The sequence below is a fragment of the Ursus arctos genome, unplaced genomic scaffold (assembly GCF_023065955.2).
Source record: "Ursus arctos isolate Adak ecotype North America unplaced genomic scaffold, UrsArc2.0 scaffold_2, whole genome shotgun sequence".
Lineage (NCBI taxonomy): Eukaryota > Metazoa > Chordata > Mammalia > Carnivora > Ursidae > Ursus > Ursus arctos.
In genome coordinates, this window is record NW_026622874.1 from 81,872,783 (window position 1) to 81,895,929 (window position 23,147).

A 23,147-nucleotide genomic window follows, 5' to 3' on the forward strand; every position below is an offset into this window, starting at 1 on the left:
AAGTATTTTTAATAAACTGTTATAACTAAGACAAAACAGTGTATTAGAAAAAACAATTTTCCTTAAAATTGATTATTTGTGGTGGTTTGTACTAGCTTGAAAATTTTTTTTTAGCATTTTAAAGTTTTTATTTAAATTCCAGTTAGTTAATATACAGTGTAATATTAGTTTTAGGTGTACAATGTAGTGATTCAACACTTCCATGCAACACCTGGTGCTCATCACAAGTGTCCTCCTTAGTCCCCATCACCTATTTCACCCATCCCCCCCCCACCTCCGCTCTGGTAACCATCAATTTGCTCCCTATGGTTAAGAATCTATTTCTTGGTTTGCCTCTCTATCTTTTTCTCATTGTTCATTTGTTTTGTTTCTTAAATTACACATATGAGTGAGATCATATGGTATTTGTCGTTCTCCGACTGACTTCTTTCACTTAGCATAATACCCTCTAGCTCCATCCATGTCCATTGCAAATGGCAAGATTTCATTCTTTTTGATGGCCAAGTAGTGTGTCTATATATATATATATATATATATATATATATATATATATATATATATATATATATTCTTTCATCTTTATCCATTCATCAGTCGATGGGCACTTGGGCTGTTTCCATAATTTGGCTATTGTAGATAATGCTGCTATAAACATAGGAGTTATGTATCCCTTTGAATTAGTATTTTTGTATCTTTGGGTAAATACCAGTAGTGCAATTGCTGGATCATAGGGTAGTTCTATTTTTAACTTTTTGAGGAAACTCCATACTGTTTTCCAGAGTGACTGTACCAGTTTTTTTGTTTTTGTTTTTTGTTTTGTTTTGTTTCGTTTTTTAGAAAGGCAAGTTCTTGGGCCCTACCCCAGACCTATTGAATCAGAAGCTTTTGGGTTGGAACCAACATTTTTTGTTTTATAAGCCATCCAACTGATTCTGGTACATGTGAAAATTTGAGAACAAATAGAATAGAATGTCTAGAAATAGATGCACAAATATGTGGTCACCTGATACATGACGACATTGATACACATAATGTAGTGGAGAAATGATGTTCTTTTCAATTAATGGTGCTGATCCAGTTGGATATCCACATGGAGAATAATGAACTTGACTCCTGTCTTACTCCATACAAATCATTTGTAGATTTACAACTTTTCTGTAGATCTAAATGTGAAAGGTAAAATAATAAAGATTTTAGAACAAAAACATAGCAAATACCTTCATGATGGTGAGGGCATCATTATCAAAAGACATCAAGTGAGTGAAAAGGCAAGTCACCATGTGGAAAAAAGATTTTTGAATTGCAAATCAGTAAGAAAAAGACAGACAACCCAATTTAAAAATGGGCAGGTCGCCTGGGTGGCTCATTCGGTTGAGTGTCTGCCTTTGGCTTGGGTCATGATCTCAGGGCCCTGGGATTGAGTCCCACATCAGGCTCCCTGCTCAGTGCGGAGTCTGCTTCTCCCTCTCCTTCTGCCCCTCCCACTTGTGCTCTCTCTCTCTCTAAGTAAATAAAATCTTTTTTTTTAATGGGCAAAAGACTTGAGACACTGACTTTACAAAAAACAATATCCAAATATCCAATAAATATATGTAAAAATTCACAACATTAGTAGTCATCAGGAAATGCAGATTAAAGCCACTGAAGGACACCACAACATAATCATAAAAATACTAAGTGCTGAGGCTGCAGAATGACTGGAATCTCAAACACTGGTGTTGGGAATGTAAACTGATAACCCTTTAGAAAACTGTCTGGCATTACCTTCTAAAGTGTTATCTTCATATGCTTATGAAAATGACCACACACTGAGACCCAGAAGCTCACCTTCTAGGTATAAATCCAACAGAAATGCACACTCATGTTCACCAAAAGACATTTACAAGAATGTTCACACAACACTATTCATAATAGACACCCTGAAAAAAAGAGAAAGAAGCAGACCATATGTCTGTCAGTTGTATAATGGATTTAAAAATGTCTATTCTCACAACAGAATATAGCAACGAGAAGAAACAAGCTATAACTCCTATGCAACAGTATAAAATAATAACACAAATATAATGTTGCCCCAAAGAAGGCAGACACAGAAAAGTTATAAAGTAGAATTCTGTTAAGAGAGAGAGAAAAAGAAAGAGACAGACCAAGAAACAGACTCTTAACTATAGAGAACAAACTGATAGTTACCAGAGAAGTGGTTGGTGGGTGGGGCAGGTGAAATAGGTGAAGGATATTAAGAGTACACATCATAATGAGCATGGAGTCACATATAGAATTGTTGAATCACTATATTGTACACCCAAACTAATTTAACACTGTATGTTAACTATACTGGAATTAAATTTAATTTAAAAATTAAAAAATGTAGAATTCCATTCATATAAATTTAAAAAACAGACAAAACTAATAGATAATGTTCGGAGTTACAAGTCAAGATTCTAGTTACTGTTGAGGTAATGCTCTGTTTTCTTTATCAGGGTTGGTTACATAAATATTTTCACCTTGTGAAAAGTCAGTAAGATGCAGATTTGTGACTAACAATAATTTTTTGAAAAGATGAAGATTTATGATTTATGTACTTGTCTGGGTATATGTTATGCTTTAAAAGTTTAGAATGAAAGTGGCATTAAAATTATTCAACATATTTTGCACTGAAATCTGTAGTTCCTAGAATTGAACCACTGTTAATTTATTTTGATCAGTGTACCATGACTATGTAAGGTGTTAACATTAGAAGGCTAAAATGCATACTGGAATTATTCTGTGCTTATACTTGTCTATAAATCTTTTTTTTTTTTTCAGAAAAGAGATTTTAAAATTAAAAAAGAGTGATGGACAAGTCTTCGAGTATTCTTTCATATTCTTTCCACTATGTGGAATGCCCTGCCCTTTTTGCCCCCTTCCCCATCTTAAGTCTCCTGATTATCTCCTATTTATTTTTTTATAATAATTTTTATTATGTTATATTAGTCACTATACAGTATATCTCCTATTTATTTTTTTAAATTCAGTTAATTTAGTATGTGAAATGGTCCCTGGATTCCACTCTTCCTCTCAGAAAAGAAAGACTTAATCTTCCCTATTCTTTTTTTATAATAATATTTTTTATTATATTATGTTAGTCACCATACAGTACATCCCTAGTTTTTGATGTAAAGTTCCATGATTCATTGCTTGCGTATAACACCCAGTGCACCATGCAATACGTGCCCTCCTTACTACCCATCACCGGTCTATCCCATTCCCCCACCCCCCTCCCCTCTGAGGCCCTCAGTTTGTTTCTCAGAGTCCATAGTCTCTCATGTTTCATTCCCCCTTCAGATTACCCCCCTTTCTTTATCCCTTTCTTCCCCTACTGATCATCCTAGTTCTTATATTCCATAGATGACAGAAATCATATGATAATTGTCTTTCTCTGCTTGACTTATTTTGCTTAGCATTATCTCCTCCAGTCCCATCCATGTTGCAGCAAATGTTGAGAAATCGTTCTTTTTTATGGCTGAGTAATATCCCATTGTATATATGGACCACATCTTCTTAATCTTCCCTATTCTTAGCTCTATTGGTATCTTATAAAATATACATTGTTAGCAAATTATATTTGGTTATAATTTATAGTGTTTGTTGTGGTTCCAGTTTTTGATGAAGTATCCATTTTGATAGGAACAAGCTACTTGCTCATGGATAGGAGTATAGTTTTTAAACTTTAGAAATAGGGGATAAGTTTATACATGACAGGGTGATATGTATGTAGGAAGTCTTTTGGGAATGATTTGAACTTTCTGCTTTGACATCTTTGAGATTATTCCCCAGTTAAGCCTTCCTGAAGCCAACCAGTTATCTAAACCAGATGTCTAAGGGTATCCATCTCAATGTTGTTGTTTTTGAAAATATAGGATATAGTGTCCAAGGAATTATCTGGGGAATCTGAAGATGATGATGTACAATATGAAAGAAACAGAATCCTGGAGCAGCCTCAGGAATTGCTGAATGACACAGTACTTATTAAGGAACTCACGAAGGTAATATTATTCAATGGCCAACTTATTATTTCATTCCTATTAAAGAGCATGTCATTAGCATCAAGGGCTCAGTGTGGTCTTCTGAATCTATGTGTATTATTCCAATAGAGTAGAAGAGTTTTTGTGAAGCTGTCTGAGGTCCGTAGTGGCCCATAGGTGTCTGATGTATTTTTTGAAGTTAACCTATAAATATCCTTTGCAATATTGTGTTTTCTGTATTTTTTAAGATATATTTTACATGTCCAGCTGTTTTGGCTGTCAGAAATATCTCCCTTGGAATCCAAAAGGAGGAATGCTTTGGATTGCTTGGCTTAAATGGAGCTGGAAAAACCACTACCTTCGAAATATTGACTGGAGAGGAGACTGCTACCTCTGGGGATGTGTTCATTGAGAACTTAAGTATCACCAAAAATCTTCAAGAGGTAAGACACAATTACTATCTGAGATGTGAGTAGCATGATTACTTGGAGGAGAGGTAAGAGGCAAGTAGTGGAAGGTGATAGGTAGGAATCATGGCAGGTATTGATATTGATACTGTTGACTCACCCAGTGGGTTTCGGAGACAGAAATAAATTTTTGAGGGTAAGTCATAGGATAATAAGAGCAGCCTTAGTCTGAGAATCTAAGACAAGAGTGTCTTTACTGTTCTTTGAAGCTACTAAAGAGCAATATGGTGGACTAGGAGGCTCCTGACTACCCTCCTTCCAAGAATACACCAATTAAACAGTTACACAGGGATTATTTCCCTCTGAGAGAAATCCAGAAATGAATTGGGAGATTCCTACACATCATACAACTGAGGAAATACTCACATCAAAAAAGGTAGGATAAGCTGGGACACATGTTTTCTGTAAGCCCCACCCACAACACAGGAGGGAATTCCCAACTCCCAGCTTCTCCGTAAGGACTGAAAGGTTTAAACCATACACGTAGCTCCTCAGTTTTTATGGCTGTCACCTAGGGGACTGGTTCCCAAATTTCCTAGCTCTGGGGGCTGACAGGGTGGCTTAGCACAAAGCAAGTAGGCCAACATACCCAGCTCCCAGTTTCTTGCCAGAAGGGGCTAGACTACATATCTAACATCCCAACAAAAGTTGAACTTCAAATTAATCTGCATCTGGGAACTAATGGGGCAGGCAATTAGTAATCTTCCAGGAGCCTGAATGGGCTTGTGGGCACTTCCTCAGCTTTCAGGGCACTGGTGGGATTTGATACACCCTAATCTCCTAGGGTCACTAACATAAATGATGGTTTGGACAAGCACAAAGTTTTAAGAGGTTTGGAGAATCCGTGGCCAGGTGATTTCTTCTCCTACATGAGGCCAACCTGTCTAGACTGGGAGAGTTGGGTTTTTTATTTAATGTGCATAAACCAATATAGAGAGTTAGAAAAAGTGAAGAAACAGTGAAATATATTCTAAACAAAAGAGCAAGTTAAATCTCCAGAAAAAGACCCTAATGAGATAGATGATTTATCTGACAGAGAATCCAAAGCAATTATTGTAAGTATGCTAACCAAATTCAGGAGAGCAATGCATGAACTAAATGAGAATTTCAACAAAGAGAAAATGCATAGAAGTATCAAACAGAAATCATATATCTGAAGAATTCAACAACTGAACTGAAAAATTCAATAGAGGAATTCAACAGTGGACTACATCAAGCAGAAGAAAGGGTAAGAAACATCAAAGACAGGTCAGTGGAAATCCTCTGATAAGAGAAAAAGGGAAAGGGATTAAAAAAAAGAATGAAGGTAGCATAAGAAATGTAGGGGACACTATCAGGAGGACCAATATATGCATTATGGAAGTCTAAGAAAGAGAGAGAGAAAGGAGCAGAAAACTTATTCAAAGAGAACATGGCTAAAAACTGCAAAACTGGGGAAAAACATAGACATCAGATCTAGAAGACCAAAGCATTAAAAAAAAAAAAGTGCATCCAAAGAAACCCACACTGCGACACATAATCAAATTATAAAAAGTTAGAGACAAAGAGAATTTTGCAAGTAACAAGAAAAAAGTGACTTGTTACATACAAAAGAACCCCCATTAATGATTAGAGAATTGTTAAGCAGAAACAGGCAAGAAGTGAGTGGGATGATACAGTCAAAGTGCTGAAAGACAAAAACTGCCAACCAAGAGTACTATACCCAGTAAATGTGTACTTCAAGTATATAGGAAAGATAAAGACTTTCTCAGACAAGCAAAAGCTGAGGGAGTTTATGAGCACTAGAACAGTCTTACAAAAAAAATGCTAAAATCAGTTCTTCAAGTTAAAGGACACTGAACAATACGAGAGAATAACAAAATATGAAGCTCATTGGTAAAGGTGAATATATAGACAAAACCAGAAATGCTTTACTATATTGGTGGTGGGTAAATTGCTTTTAGTTGTACTATAAAAGTTAAAAGAAAACGGTATTTAAACAACTATAACTAAATTATGTTAATGGATATACTATATAGATAGATATAAATTCTGACATAAATAGCATATAATGTGGAGGAAAAAGGGAAAAAGCAGACAATTTAAGTTGTTAAACAGAGCTTAAAAGAGACTGTTATAAAACAGTTTGTGTAAGTCCCTTGGTAATCACAAAGAAAATATCTAAGAAGTTACATTAAAGAAAAGGAAAAGGAATTAACACCTATCAATCAATCAATCAATCAATCAAAAAGCAACAACAATGACAAAGGAATACAGCGAGAGAGAGAAAGGGGGACAAAATAACTATAAGACAAACAGAAAACAGTTAACAAAATGGCAATAATAAATCCTTCCCTATCAGTGGGTCTCAACAGACTAAACTCTTCCCAAGAAAAGAAACAGGCTGAATGGATAAATAGTTAAGATTCAACTATGATCTTATTAATTCTTTCAAAGAACCAACTTCTAGTTTCATTGATCTGTTCTACTGTTTTTCTGGTTTCTATTTCATTGATTTCTGTTCTAATCTTTATTATTTCTCTTCTCCTTCTTGGTTTAGGCTTTATTTGCTGTTCTTTCTCCAGGTTCTTTAGGTGTAAGGTTAGCTTGTGCATATGGGGTTTTTCTAATTTTTTGAGAGAGGCTTGGATAGCTATGTATTTCCCTCTAGTACCACCTCACTCATATGCGGAACATAAGGAATAGTGCAGAGGACAATAGGGGAAGGGAGGGAACACTGAATGGGAAGAAATCAGAGAGGAAGACAAACCATATGAGACTCCTGACTCTGGGAAACAAACTGAGGCTTGTGGAAAGGGAGGTGGTTGAGGGGATGGGATAATTGGGTGATGGAAATTAAAGAGGGTGCATGATATGATGAGCACTGGGGGTTATATTCAACTAATGAATCATTGAACATTATATCAAAAACTAAGCATACCTTGGCTAATTGAATTTAAATTTTTAAAAAAGGAAAAAAACAAAATGGGAAAAAAAAGTTTCAACTATGATGTGTCTACAAAAAATTCATTTTAGATTCAAGGATGCACATTGGCTGAAAGTGAAGTTATGGAAACATATTTCATACAAATGGTAATCAAAAGAAAGTAGGAATGACTATACTTATATCAAAATAAACTAATTAAAACTGTCAGGAGACACTAATGATAATAAGTGTCAATTCAATAGGTGGCTATAACAATTGTAAATATATATGCATCCATCAGAACACCTAAGTATATGAACAAATATCAACAGATCTGAAAGCAGAAACTGATACAATAACAGGAAACCTCAATAATGGATAGAACATCCAGACAGAAAATCAATAAAGAGTGAATTTGACTAGCACTATATATCAAATGGACCTGACAAATAGGACCTGACAAATTCCTAACAGCAAAGGAATATACATTCTTTTCAAGCACACAAGGAATATGTTAGATGACATGTTTGGATGACATGTTAGGTCACAAAACAAGTCTTAACAATTTAAAAAAGATACTGATGGTAGAAAACTTTATGGCAGTTTTTAGAATTATCATATGCTCCAGAAATTCCACTTCTGGCTATATAAAATCTGAACAGACCAATAATGATTAGGGAAATTGTAGTAATAATCAAACCTCCTCTAAGAAAGGAAAGCCCAGGACCAGATGATTTCAGTGGTGAATTCTACCAAACATTTAAAGAATTAATGCCACTTCCTCCCAAAATCTTCCAAAAAATTGAAGGGAACACTTTCAAACTCATTTACAAAGTCAACATTATTTTCTTTTTTAAAAAATAATTTTTATTTTGTTCTATTAGTCACCATACAGTACATCCCCAGTTTTTGATGCAACGTTCCATGATTCATTATTTGCCTATAACATACCAAAGCCCAGATAAGGACACTACGATAAAAGGTAACAACAGGCCAATATCACTGCTTAATATAGATGCAAATATTCTCAACAAAATACTAGCAAACTGAATTGAACAGCGCAATTCAAGTATCATACACCCATACCAAGTGGGATTCATCCTTGAGATGCAAGGATAGTTCAACAAATAAAAATCAATAAATGTGATCTACTACATTAATAGAATAAAAGGTTAAAAGTCACATGATCATTTCAAAAGGTGCTGAGAAAACTTCTTATGATGACTGCAAAGTGGTATTTCATTAGGTTTGATTTGCATCTTTTCTTTCTTATTGGCCATTTGTTTATATTATTTGAACAAATGTCTATTCAAGTCCTTTACCCATTTTTGGTTTTTTTTCCCCTTGTGGATCTTTTTTTATTATTATTATGATATGTTAGTCACCATACAGTACATCATTAGTTTTTGATGTAGTGTTCCATGATTCATTGTTTGCATATAACACCCAGTGTTCTATGCAATACGTGCCCTCCTTAATACCCATCACCGGGCTAGCCCATCCGCCCCCCAAAACCCTCAGTTTGTTTCCCAGAGTCCATAGTCTCTCATGCTTCATTCCCCCTTCTGATTACCCCCCTTTCTTTATCCCTTTCTTCCCCTACTGATCTTCCTAGTTCTTATGTTCCATAGATGAGAGAAATCATATGATAATTGTCTTTCTCTGCTTGACTTATTTCGCTTAGCATTATCTCCTCCAGTGCCGTCCATGTTGCAGCAAATGTTGAGAACTCGTTCTTTCTGATAGCTGAGTAATATTCCATTGTATATATGGACCACAACGTCTTAATCCATTCATCTGTTGAAGGGCATCTCGGTTCCTTCCACGATTTGGCTATTGTGGACAATGCTGCTCTGAACATTGGGGTGCATATGGCCCTTCTCTTAACTATGTCTGTATCTTTGGGGTAAATACCCAGTAGTGCAATGGCTGGATCATAGGGTAGCTCCATTTTTAACTTTTTAAGGGACCTCCACACTGTTTTCCAGAGTGGCTGTACCAACTTGCTTTCCCACCAACAATGTAGGAGGGATCCCCTTTCTCCACATCCTCTCCAGCAATTGCTGTTTCCTGTCTTTTTAATTTTTGCCATTGTAACTGGCGTAAGGTGGTATTTAGTGTGGTTTTGATTTGAATTTCCCTGATGGCTAATGATTTTGAACATTTTTTCATGTGTCTGTTAGCCATTTGTATGTCCTCATTGGAAAAGTGTCTGTTCATATCTTCTGCCCATTTTATGATTTGTTTATTTGTTTCTTGTGTATTGAGTTTGAGAAGTTCTTTGTAGATCTTGGATACCAGTCTTTTATCTGTAGCATCATTTGCAAATATATTCTCCCATTCTGTGGGCTGCCTCTTAGTTTTTTTGACTGTTTCCTTGGCTGTGCAGAAGCTTTTTATCTTGATGAAGTCCCACAAGTTCATTCTATCTTTTGTTTCTCTTGCCTTTGGAGATGTGTCATGAAAAAGGTTGCTTTGGCCGATGTCGTGCCATACTCGATGAGTTGGACCTCATAGATATATATAGAACACTACACCCCAGAACCAAAGAATACTCATTCTATTCTAATGCCCATGGAACATTCTCAAGAATAGACCATGTTCTGGGACACAAAACAGGTCTCACCCGATACCAAAAGACTGAAATTATTCCCTGCATATTCTCAGACCAAAATGCTTTGAAATTGCAACTCAACCACAAGGAAAAATTTGGAAGAAACTCAAACACTTGGAGACTAAGAACCATCCTGCTCAGGAAGGATTCAATAAACCAGGAAATCAAAATCAACTTAAACAATTTATGGAGACCAACGAGAATGAAAACACAACGGTCCAAAACCTATGGGATACTGCAAAGGCAGTCCTAAGGGGGAAATACATAGCCATCCAAGCCTCACTCAAAAGAATAGAAAAATCTAAAATGCAGTTTTTATATTCTCACCTCAAGAAGCTGGAACAGCAACAGAGGGACAGGCCTAATCCACGCACGAGGAAGCAGTTGACCAAGATAATTATTGATTTTAACTTAAATTTTAGTCAGATATTTCGTCTAAATATTATAACATTTTTATTATAAGCTAAGTCTTCCTTCATCATCAATATATAACCTAAATAAGAGCTTGGATCCCAGTTCTCCTCACCAACATTTTAAACAATGGTCATGAAATCATACTGCGTATAAAAGAGCTGTGGAAGACCCTAGTTATTGCCCAACTATCTACTACTATTACCAAAAAGTAGTATGCCACTGAGCTGAAGCCAGATGTTACTGTTGAAACTCTCCTTCTATGACAGTCTTTGGTTATGATATCCTAGCATTCCTTGAGACTAAACCAATGAAGACTTAGAAAATAAAGTCCCAAATTTCAAAAATCTCCACCCAGTTATTAACCTTGTACATCACAATAGTCATTTAGATCTCTTTTACTTTTTAGGGTCATCCAAATTGGCTTTAGGCTTGTAATGAGTAAAGGTTGAGCCAATGGTAAACTAACCTCTTTCTATCTCATTCTGCTTCTTCAGGTGAATATACTTATGTAAATAGGTGCACTGTTATTTTAAGACAATTTTCCATTTATTTCATCGATTGATTATGGCCATATATAGGGAGATAAATTATGATAGAAAAATCCATACTTTTGCACACTTGTGTTCCAATACATGATAATAGCCTCCAGATACAATGATTCTATAATCACTGGAGAAATTCTTTGGAAAAACTCTGTGGGTTCTAACCTTTTTAGAGGCATGGGCTGGAGAACTACAAGCCTTGTATGTTATCCATATTTACTATATGCTCAATAAGATAGTTGAATTGTGTCCATTGTTATTCTCTTATTTCAGGTAAGGTCAAAAATAGGCTATTGTCCACAGTTTGATGCTTTGCTGGATTACATGACTGCTCGGGAAATTATAGTCATGTATGCCAGGTTGTGGGGGATTCCTGAGACCCAGATTACACAATATGTGAATGAACTGTTGCAATCACTGAATCTGGAACCCTATGCTGACAAGTTTATTTACAGTTACAGGTGAGATATTATACTGGTGCTCTCACTGCAGCTAATATTGATGAGTCTCCTGTGTTTCTGCTCTTTGGAATGGGTGCCTACAGTTTAACCAGAGTTCACTGACAAACGGAGGCAATGACTATGAAGCAATCTCATGCCCTGCCAGTGTTTAGATGCCAACAGTAAAGCAGACCTAAACAGTATCATATCTTCCCTTTGCAAAGATAGAACTCAAAATCTTGGTGCTATTAGAATTGTAGCCACTGAATTACAAAAGTGACCATTTTTCTACCTCTATAGTTCTGTGTCTCTCAAAGACAATGTAAGATTCTTTGTATTAGCCTGGCCACTATATAGTTTATGTATCTAGGATTCCCAAGGAATCTCAAGAATAAGAATATAAATTTCACTGATAACATGGCTAAAATTGATTTTGTAAACAAAAGTCACCTTTCTACATTTCAAATGTAAATGATTTGATTTATGCATGTAGTTTTGGGTCTGGTGCCTTGGTTGAGCTGCATGTAATCAGCATTTTTACTATCTCTGCTTGCTCCCTGACTCAGCATTTTGGAAATAGGCAAATTGTTTTCTGGAAAAGATGACATATATTAAATAGGTGTTTGATGTATTAGATAACTGTAATGTAATTTAATCTCTGCTTCTGCTTTCTGTCTCCTTCCTTGACCATGAAGTGGAGGAAACAAACGTAGACTGAGTAATGCCATTGCCCTAATGGGAAAGCCCTCAGTCATCTTCCTGGATGAGCCATCAACTGGCATGGACCCAGGGGCCCGGCGCCTGCTCTGGAACACAGTAACAAGGGCACGTGAAAGTGGCAAAGTCATCATCATTACCTCTCACAGGTGTGGTTTATTGAGAGGCTTGATTAAAGGTTGGAAGTGTTTTCGTGGCTATGGGAGAGTATTATTTGGGGCTTGTAATATTGGACAATAAACTTGCCTAAGTATGAGCTCCTCCTGAATCCTAGTGAATGGAATGGCCAAGAACTCTCTCTGAGAGGAGAGGGCAGAAAGTTTAGGATCTGTTCCATTTGAGAATTTGGTTCTCAATTACTTTTAACTTAAAAGTACCTCCACTTTGCATGATGCTGATGATAGGCAAATCCAACTTCCCATTTTAAAGAGAGTCACAAAATACTGGAAAGTTGAACTACAGGATGTCTTCCAATGGAGATCTTTTCAGCCTTACATCATTCTTGTGTCTTGTTTTGCTAGTATGGAGGAATGTGATGCCCTCTGTACCAGGCTGGCCATAATGGTGAAGGGAAAATTCATGTGCCTGGGCAGCCCTCAGCACCTCAAGAACAAGTTTGGCAATATTTACATCCTGAAGGCTAAGTTCAACATGGACACAGATGAGAATAAATTAGAGGACTTTAAAAAATATATTGCAACGGTTTTCCCAGGTAAATTAGGTTGGTTAGGCTAACTTTGTTAGAGATTGTTAAATCATATTAGTTGTTCTCACCACCCAGATGGCATGTGTCTCCAATAACTATTTCTTGTGAGTTTTTGATATTTATTGATCTTTCATTTGAGATCTTTTTTATTTTTAAAAATTTTTTAAATTATTTTTAGAGAGAGAGAGTGCACAAGCTGGGGTGGGGAGGAATAGAGGGAGAGAGAGAATCTTAAGCCGGTCCCCATGCTGAGCATGGAGCCCAATGCAGGGCTCAGTCTCACAACCTGAGATCATCACCTGAGCAAAAACTATCAGTTGGATGCTTAACCAACTGAGCCACCTAGATGCCCTTGGAGATCCTTTTTAATATTTGTTCTTATAAAATTCTATGCCTGGTTGTGTTAAGAAGTTTTCACAGAAAAAGAAACCACAAACAAACAGAAATACAGTTGACCCTTGAACCACATGGGTTTGAATGGCATGGGTCAACTTATGCATGGATTTTTTTTTTGTAAGTACAGTACTGTAAGTGTATTTTCCTTTCCTTATAGTTTTCTTAATACCATTTTCTTTTCTCTAGCTTACTGTATTGTAATAATACAGCACATAGTACATATAACATACACAATATACGTTAATTGACTGTCAATCGACTGACTTCTCGTCAACAGTAGGCTATTAGTAGTTAAGTTTTGGGGGAGTTGAAAGTTATACACTAAGCCCTGTATTGTTCAAAGGTCAATAGTATTCACCAAACTTTTGTATATTATACAACTATAGGGCAGTTGTAGATTAGGACTATCTGTATGATTTATATATCTAAAGTCATGTGTTTGAGCATAATTCTCAATTATTTGCACATATAGTTTGTGTAAGTCTACTAGGGCTGCTATGATAAAATACCACAGACTAGGTGGTAAAACAACAGAAATTTATTTTCTCACAGTTTCCTGGCTAGAAGTCCAATATCAAGGTTTCAGCAGGTCTGGTTTTCCCTGTGGCCTCTCTCTTTGACTTGCTGATGGCTGCTTTCTTGCTGTGTCCTCACACAACCTTATCTCTTTGTGTACATCCTTGGTGTATCTTCTTCTTTTTATAAGGACACCAGTTATAGTGGATTGAGGCCCCATCCTTACAACCTCATTTAACATTAATTACCTCCTTAAATGCCCTTTGTCCAAACACAATCACATTTGGGGTTAGAACTTTAGCATATGAATTTGGGGGGATACAATTCAGTCCATGATATCATCCATCAAAACTTTAAAGGTTTTTTTTCCTTGCACTAATAATGTAACTCTGGTCTCTTTCTGTCAGAGCCAGGATATGGAATTGAGATTCAAATAAGAATCAGTAAGCTTTTCTCTCCTTTCGAAAGTAGCATGCTTCTTCAAGCCAAATTCAATAAGCATCTCTCTGCCTATATGGTACAATACCAGAGAAAGCAACTATTTTTTTCTGTCCTTTACTTCTCTTTCAAAATACAAAGCAGGGACATGCCAAGACTTAATAATTCTGGCTTTTACTTTGTTTCCACCCTGCTGTGCTGAGCAAAATATCACAGAAGTCTATTGTGGGGTGGGGAGTCAGGTGGGGAGTCAGAATTTTATCTTCTAAGCAACGGAAAATGCATGATGGATTATGCAGTAAGAATGGAAATCAGAAAATAGAAAGAAATGGATTGTAGAGTACATGTGGGGAACATATGTGTGGGAAATAGAATTTCTTTAGAGCAAAGTCCATTAGGAAGTTCAATATTCACTTATGCATTCATTTGGGAAATATTTCTGAGTACTTGTATCAGAGTTCTATTTGATGTGGTCCCTAAATCACCACAAAGAAAAGCTGTGACCAGAAAAATCTCACTTTGTGCTATCCTAGCTACTTGCTCTACTTGAAGAAGGGACACTAAACACTGACCCAAAACCTATTCCCCAGGATGTGGACACAAGAACTTTAATGGGAATGTGGGTTTGAGGCACTTTCTCACCTGTAAGGTGGCTGTTGCCCCATTATTACTCACATTATTTTGAGCAAATTGCTATTCCAATATGACAGAATTGGAAAGGAACTGACTGGAACCCATAAATAAATATTGGCCTTTAAAAAGATGAAATAAATATTATAAGCAAAGGCAGGAAGCCTGATCAGTGAATCCAGGAAGCTATTGAATTCATTCTACAGTCAGCTTGGGCTAGGACCCAAACCAACAGCCCTGTCCTACTGTTAAGTATAGTCTCTGGCCCCACATAACCAGGGAGCATGCATGGTGATCTTGGACAGCCATGGAACCTAGCCTATGGTACTGCTCACCTGCAGAGCCTAGAATGTGACCTTGCCCAATTGCTGAACAAAGCCTATGGACTCACCCAGGCAAGGAGCCCAGCGAGTGACCCCACGTAATCATGCAGCATAACCTGTGGCACCATTGAAGACAGAACACAGACAGTGACCCTCCCCAACTGTGGAGCACAGTCTCTAGTTCCATGTAACTATGGGATACAGCTGGAGGCCCCCCTAAAAAGTAGCCCAGGCTGTGACCTTACCCAACAATGAAACACAGCCAGCAGCGTACTAGATTGTAAAGGCCACCCAGCAGTCCTGCCCAGGTTTGGGACACAGTCATAGCACCTGCGTAATTTTAGAGCACAGCCTATGCCTTATCTGACTCTTAGGCCTTGCTTGTGGCTCCACTAAAACACAGAGACCAGAAGGTAGCACCATCCTGTTGGAGAGCACAGCCTGAGGCCTCCCCCAAACCAAAGCAATGGTGCTTAGCCCCTAGCCCTACCCAATTGTGGAGTCCAAAAACCTGCTGGCACCATCTTGGTAGGGAACACAGCCTATACCTCATCTGGCCAGAGGTGGTTACAGAACTCAGCTAATGGCACCACTAGACTGCTTGAATGCAGAGCTCAGCTGGCAGTATAATCAAACCATAGAACACAGATAGCCACCCCTCTTCCCCCCACCTCAGAGCACAAGCATTGTACCCACCCAAACCAAGACCCTGATAACAAGCATTGCCTGCCCATGGAAGCTACCATATAAATAGTGCAGTACCTCAAGGTCATGGGTGAAGGTCTGTCCTGCTGAAGTGAACCTATAAAGTCTAGGAGACTACTTACTCAAATGTGGAGGTACAAACACAAGGAATCAAATACCACAGAGAATCAGGTAAACATGGTACCACCAAAAGAAACTAACAGATCTCCAATAACTGACCCTGAAGAGAGATCTATGAATTATCTGACAAAGAATTTAGAATAACACTTTTAAAGAGGTTTAGTGAACTACAAGAACACACAGAAAGACAACTAAACAAAATTAGTTGTACAATGCATGAACAAAATGAAAAATACAAGAAATAGTCACCATCAAATGAACAGAAATCCTAGAGCTGAAAAATAATTATTGAACTGAAGAAGAGCTTTAACAGCAGACTCAACCAAGCAGAAGAAATAATCAGTAAACTATGAGATATGCCATTTGAAATTATCCGGTCAGAGATGCAAAAAAGAAAAAAAAGAATGATAAAAAATGAAAAAAAAGCCTACAGGACTCATGGGACATTGAAACAGAAAAAATTATATGCATTATGGGAATTTCAGAAGACAAGAGAGAAAAAAGAACAGGAAGTCTGTTTAAAGCAATAATGGCAGAATACTTCCCAAACGTTGAGGGGATATAGATACACATATTCATGAGGCCCAAAGGACCCCAAATAGTTGAATTAGAAAAAAGGTTAACTGAGAAACACATTGTAATACATTTAGCAAATGTCAAAAGAGAATTTTGAAAGCAACAAGGGAAAAGTGTCATGCAAGGGAACCCTATAAGACCATGACCAGTTTTCTCAACAGAAGTTTTACAGGCCAAAAGAATGTGAGATTATGTATTCAAAATATTGATAGAAAAAAATATCTGTCAAGCAAGAATAATATACCTGGCAGGGTTGTCCTTTAGAAAGGAAGGCCAGAAAAGATGTAAACTTTATTAAACTCTCCAATCAAAAGACAGAGATTGGCAGAATGGATTAAAAAACATAGACCCATAATTTTTATACACAATACTTACCTGGAGTTCCAGATGGAAAAGTCCTAGACTCTTTGGACTCAGAGGAACTATTTTTTTCTCTCCATTCCTTAAAAAAAATTATACCTACCTAAGGCCCACTTGAATTCAGTCCAGTTTAAGTTGGAACCAGTCTGACCCTGGACCCAGTTTGGTTGAAGTCAGAGAGCTAATAATGTTTAAGTCAGACCCTGTTCAACTCCAGACCCAGTCTGGTAAAAGAAAAGCTGTAATCAAGTCGGAGAGCTCATGACACAATACTGAGAGCTCGGATATCCAAGAGGGACATACATACCCAAGATCTTCTGTCGGGTTTGGCCAGCAAACCCTGAGACGGCAAATGAAAAGATTACTCCAGACGCCATAGGAGGAGAAAGGAGAGGGCCTGGGGACCAGACGCTCTAGTGGCGAGAGGCCCCGAGCCAAGCCTTGCCTCCACCTTTATTGTGAATGTGATCAATACAAGGGAAGAAGAAAAACAAGAAAGAATGTGAAGCTGTAATAATCAGGACAGTGGTCTAGGGAGTATCTTGTGAATAAACAGACTGTGCTCGTGATGGGCGTGCAGACAGGGAGTATGTGGAGTAGGTGACCTCCTAAGATAAATGTACTCGTAAGTCAAGCATTTATTCCCTGGATGAGTCCATTGAGCTGCAACAAGGATCCGGCTGTTTTCAGCCCAGAAATCTTAAAAGAGGCCAGTTTTCCAGACACTCCTTCCTTGCTTTTCAGTTACTCTCATCCAGGAAGGCATATGTTCATTAAATCTCTAGCCAGGCACTATGACTTCCTACAATCTTCAGGCACAGTGTGAAAGCCCACAAAGGGCTCAGCGAGTACCAATGCCTGTTTGCTCTTTGCTCCCAGGGCATTGGGTGGGAGGGTACTTTTGGACCCTGATTCTGACACCAGAACTGTTAAATATAAACTGGTGCATATTACAATTTTCAGGAGTTTATTAGAATATATATCGATTCTAATTGGGCAGCACCACACTAAAGGTGATGAGAAGGACACTACAAACAAGAGCTAAGGGAGAGGTTTATATAGAAAAGACATGTGGGTAAGCAAGGGAATATTTGGTTTGCTATAGCTTAAGCTGTTGTCTAATTTGCAAAAACCTAGTTGGCTATTTGTAGTTGTCTGTTCTTGAGTTTCGTTTTCTCAGATTCAAGTGCATTTTACTCTGGTTTAGGTTTTGATTTACTTACAGGCTACCAAGGTATTGGACCCACCTCAGTCTCATAACTTCTTTGATTACTCTAACATATATTTTTAAAACAATTTTAACCCGCTACTTTAATTAGTAATAATTTCAAATATGCAATGATAAGTACAAGCACATCTGTTTGTTCTGAATTTGAAATGGATACCCTTCCCTCTCATTCTACCAGTTGATTCTTACTCACCTATAAAAGAAATAAGAACACACAGCCTGACTTTGGGCATTTATATGTGTGATTTCCTTTTTCACAGTGTCTTGCCCTGCTATACTCCCCAGCAAACACACTGTACATGCATACATACTCACACAACTAGAATGAAAATCCTGCTAGTTTATATTCTCAAAACTTGGTTTGTAGTCACAATAGCATTTTAGAAGGCTCAAGTTTTTTACATTGTGCATATGAGCTAACAACTTTTTTGTGACTGAAGCCTGCTGAAAGAATTAACCATGTCACATATACTAAAGAGGTGGGCTTTTGGATGATGTCCCTCTTTTATTTAGTCATCCCTTAATTTTGTATAATTAAGATGATGTAGCAATATTTTGGAACTTTAAAATGAAATCTGTAAGATTATTCATCTATCTTTCCTCTCCTAGGTAGTGAATTAAAACATGAGAATCAAGGGATCCTTAACTACTACATTCCCAGCAAGGACAATGGCTGGGGAAAGGTGATTTTAGCAACCATGCTCTTCTACTGTTACATGTTAAGAAAGCACTAATAATGGGAAGTGTTTAGTACTGTCGTGTGAAATGGGAGCCTAATGTTATAGAAGGAGCAGAGACTTTACTTTTCAGTGGTTCCTAGAGATTAATTGTTTCAGATTTCCACCTCTAAATCCCATTTTTGTCCCCCTCAAGAAAATGGGGACAGAGAACTGCTTACTCTTGGATTCTCAATGATCTATTCTGTCATTTTCTCATATCCCCCTTCTGTGCTTTTTGTCATCAAACAATAACTTGGTAGGAGTTGGAGGAAGTGGTGAAGAGGCTCATCTGGGTTGGGCGCTGGAGTTGATGCCTGCAGTGGTAACTGCACTTTTTTATTGCTGTCGTTCCTAAAGGTGTTTGGTATTTTGGAGGAAGCTAAAGAGAAATTCAATTTAGAAGACTATTCCATCAGTCAGATAACGCTGGAACAAGTCTTCCTGACTTTTGCCACCCCAGAGAACACAGAAGGTGATTGAAAAAAAAAGGTGCAATGAGATTCACTTCTAATTAATGACACTTTGTCTTCCTTAGTACTCTCTACTACACCTGGATACATAGAGGGGCATTTCTGTGTGTGTATATCTTGATATTTATTTATTTATTTATTTATTTATTTATTTATTTATGAAATAAAGAGTCCTCCAAAGGAGACCATATGTCAATTCTTTGTACATTTACATGGATGGCTTGTGCAAATCTAAAGACATTTGGTAAAATTCCTGTTTTCTATGCTAGAAACATGTAAGATCAGCATTTATCAGGGTGGGGACAGCGACTTATTCCTGAGTATTTTGAATATTTGAAGAGAAACATCCAGAAATGATGGAGCTGTCAGATGGGACAGCCTGAAGAGCAAAAGCTTTATGTATTTGCAGATGAATTATATGTAAGAGGATCATAAAGCCTGAAGGGAAAATCATCTTTCTATGTATATGCATCTGCACGTGCATGCACACACACACACACCACACACCAATTTTATAACAAAAAGACTCAAAATCAGTGTCAAAGTTTATGGGGATAAGTTGGATTGTTTCCAAAATTCAAAACAAGATTCTACATTTGTCTACATTTGTAAGAAAATCTTTGCACTAAGAATATTTAGAGTCAAAGAAAGGAAGCAAAAACATTCATTAAAATAGTGTGTTTACTTTTCTACTTTTTTTAAAGATGTTTTTAATTTATTTGACAGAGAGATAGAGACAGCCAGTGAGAGAGGGAACACAAGCAGGGGGAGTGGGAGAGGAAGAAGCAGGCTCCTAGCAGAGGAGCCTGATGTGGGGCTCGATCCCAGGACTCTGGGATCATGCCCTGAGCCGAAGGCAGACGCTTAAGGACTAAGCCACCCAGGTGTCTCATACTTTTCTACTCTTGCCCAAATCTCTGATTAAGAAGGAACGAAGGAGAAATAGGTATAGAGGGAGACAGAGTTCTTCTGATTCTTGTTTGGGCACATGGAGTCCCCATTAAAAAAATACGAGAAAACTAATCACTTCTCTAGATTCATAGGCTGATAAGCAGACAAGGGGGATGATCCTCCTGAAATTACAAGATGGAAAGAGTCACTGAAGCTGTTCTATTTTGGGGTGGTTTGGGGGTGATGGTTTTTATATACTCAGTTGGATATTGTAATAAAGTGATATCCAGAAACTATTGTTTTATTGTTTTCAGCTGTAATATAACTTTCTGTGGGTTCCAACCAATACCACCCATAGATCTTTGCCATGTGATTTCAGTAACTGCAAAATTTGTTTCCTAGGCTGGCCATCTCTAAAAAGGGAGAGGAAACTCACTTTATTAATTTAAATTTATTTTAATAATTTTATTTAGTTGCATCTCATCACCAGTTGGCTTTATTAATGATCCTTTAAAAAAAATTCCTTGAGGGGCGCCTGGGTGGCACAGCGGTTAAGCGTCTGCCTTCGGCTCAGGGCATGATCCCCGCGTGATGGGATCGAGCCCCACATCAGGCTCTTCTGCTATGAGCCTGCTTCCTCTCCCACTCCCCCTGCTTGTGTTCCCTCTCTCGCTGGCTGTCTCTATCTCTGTTGAATAAATAAATAAAATCTTTAAAAAAAAATTCCTTGAGTCAGGTAGTCTTTTTCACTGTTCTTCCCTATTTCTCAAACCACCTCTTATCTTCCAGCAAGAAAGAACAACAAAAAGATGTGTACATTCCTCTACTAAGCACTTTACATGCATTGCATCATTTAATCCTACTACAAACCTCTGGGCTAGGTAGTGCTGTATCCTCACTGTACATGGATGCTCAGAGGGTAGAGGGATTTACACAGGGTTACCCACCAAGCAAGCAGGAATATCTATCAATATCCCCATTAGGAACCAGGAAACCACACAGCAATTTGAACAGAGAAAGCTAAAAGAATTATTAACTGTAACGGGGATTAGCCATAAAGTACAGAGAATGCTGAAGAATACACTATGGCTGAAGGATAATACCCAAGGAAGAAACAAACTTGGAAGAGGACTCCTCTCCAAGGCTGGGATTCAGATGTTCTTGGAGAAGGTGAGCTTGGTGGGAAGGTCCTTGGCCTTGGATGAAGGCTGTTCCACATCTGCTGAGCAAGCAGGAAATGCCCCATAGGTTACAGGCTGCCTAGGCTGGCCAACAGGGAACTGGTTGGATGTAGCAAGCAGGAAACTTTTCTGTGGTTGTTGGCAGGCTGGTACTAGGAAGGGACACCTACGAGAGTCACTGAGTGCCCATGGTTAATGAGAATGGGGGTGTAGGGTGAATGACGCGAAATGTCCTCCACACCTGCCGCTGGCAGCAGCAAGGTGACAGCAAGAAGAATCAAGAGAAAACACCTGAACCTGGAACAGCAGCGTTTGGTCCTGCAGGGTCCCTCCAGCACCCTCTCCTGACAAAGCTTAACCTGACAGTTCAAGAGCCCAGCCCCATTTAGCGCTGAGAGGCCAGAACCCGATACCTGGTTCAGTAGGGAAGCCATTTGCCCTCCGACAGAATTCAGAACCTGGGCTTCCAACCATTAAGCTACAGTGGAGGTGCGTATTGCGGGAGGGCGGGGGGGGAGGCTGGTCCGCCAAGAGAAGCGACCATTGACGAATTGGAGCAGCAGGAGAGAGGTCCAGGGCTGAGGCCCACTGAGGGGCTGCGCGCGCAGAGGACACAGTCGTAGTCTCCACGCGCTGAGCACCCACGGGCAGAGGCAGAGTACGCCACCAGGGCGAGGGGCGGTGCAGCTGGGAGCAAGACGTTGGACCCTGCGCGTTAGGCTGGGTCGCGCAGCGTCTGGGGCTTTGAGTGACCCCCAGAGCAGGGTGGCGGGCCCCTGTGCCTGCACCTCTGCAAGTTTTCTGTTGACCCCCACAGACCATGAAGGGCGGCGGCCACTGAATCTCCTCCCACTTCCTGCCACCAGGTATTGGCCCACTGAGAGTGACCATGACACATGAGGGAGAGGGGAGCCAGCGACAGTTAGAGGATGGTGGGGTCGTCCAGTGGGGTGCAGAGGTGAAGCGCCTGGGAGCAAGCGAACGGGCCTGAGGTAGGGCCCTCAGGGTCGTGGGGCCTCGGGCAGTGTGAGAGGGAAGAGTTTAGTGAGGCCTCACGCTCTGACGGGTCCAGGAGAGGGTCCAGTGCGCAGAGGAGTAGAGAGATGCGTGCCGGGAAGGTGGTGAAGCCTGAGGGCGCAAGGGCTGCAGGGAGCGAGGGGCGGGGTGGGGACTGGGCACGTGCGCGCATGCGCGAGGAAGGGCCCAAGGTGGCGGACCGGCAGGCGGCGGGGCGGTTGGGGAAGGCGTTGGCAGGAGGCGCCGCGTGGGTGACGCGGGTCCCTCAGAGGCGAAGGTGGAAGTGTGGTTGTGGCGGTTTCGAGGGTGAGTGTGGGACCTCGGCGCCCCGGTGTCTTCTCAGATTTCCCCGGGAAGGCGGAGGGTGCTCCGAGGACTGCCCCGGAGGCCGACCCGCCGGCCGAACTCCCCTGAAAGTGCGAACCCCACGCAAGCCCCCGAATACACTGGAACCCTCCACAACCCTCTCTGCTCCCCTTCAAAAGGATACCCAAACCCCCTTGTATGTAATGTACATATTATAATGTTACCTATACCCTCACTGTCGAATGTCCGGGGGCCGCCACACCCAGTGTTGACCCTCCATCCTGTGTTTTGCGTGTCCCTCGCAGGACCTCACTCCCAGCCTTTTCCTCTCCAGGGGCCCCTGGTCTGGGGAATGCATCCAGGGCTTCTGAGGGAGGAGAAAGTGCCCTCCCCTTGCAAAACACCAAAACTAGCCCAGGAAGTAAAAGACACTTCTCTGGACCTCGAAACACACAGAGAAGCTAA

At 39.4% G+C, this 23,147-nt stretch overlaps 2 protein-coding genes across 2 annotated transcripts in view; both read left to right on the forward strand.

Moving 5' to 3' along the window:
* LOC113267546 (phospholipid-transporting ATPase ABCA3-like) overlaps positions 1-19,382 on the forward strand; it is a 207,597-nt gene extending 188,215 nt beyond the window's left edge. Inside the window, exons 25-31 of the mRNA XM_057314991.1 lie at positions 3,897-4,022; positions 4,250-4,444; positions 11,217-11,404; positions 12,079-12,249; positions 12,622-12,812; positions 18,708-18,781; positions 19,175-19,382. Coding sequence (XP_057170974.1) covers positions 3,897-4,022; positions 4,250-4,444; positions 11,217-11,404; positions 12,079-12,249; positions 12,622-12,812; positions 18,708-18,781; positions 19,175-19,297 — 1,068 coding nt within the window. The 3' untranslated portion in view covers positions 19,298-19,382. The remainder of the gene's footprint in view (positions 1-3,896; positions 4,023-4,249; positions 4,445-11,216; positions 11,405-12,078; positions 12,250-12,621; positions 12,813-18,707; positions 18,782-19,174) is intronic.
* A 3,164-nt stretch (positions 19,383-22,546) lies between these two features.
* LOC113267501 (phospholipid-transporting ATPase ABCA3-like) overlaps positions 22,547-23,147 on the forward strand; it is a 160,715-nt gene continuing 160,114 nt past the window's right edge. Inside the window, exon 1 of the mRNA XM_048224503.1 lies at positions 22,547-22,792. Within this exon, the coding sequence (XP_048080460.1) occupies positions 22,547-22,792 (246 nt within the window). The remainder of the gene's footprint in view (positions 22,793-23,147) is intronic.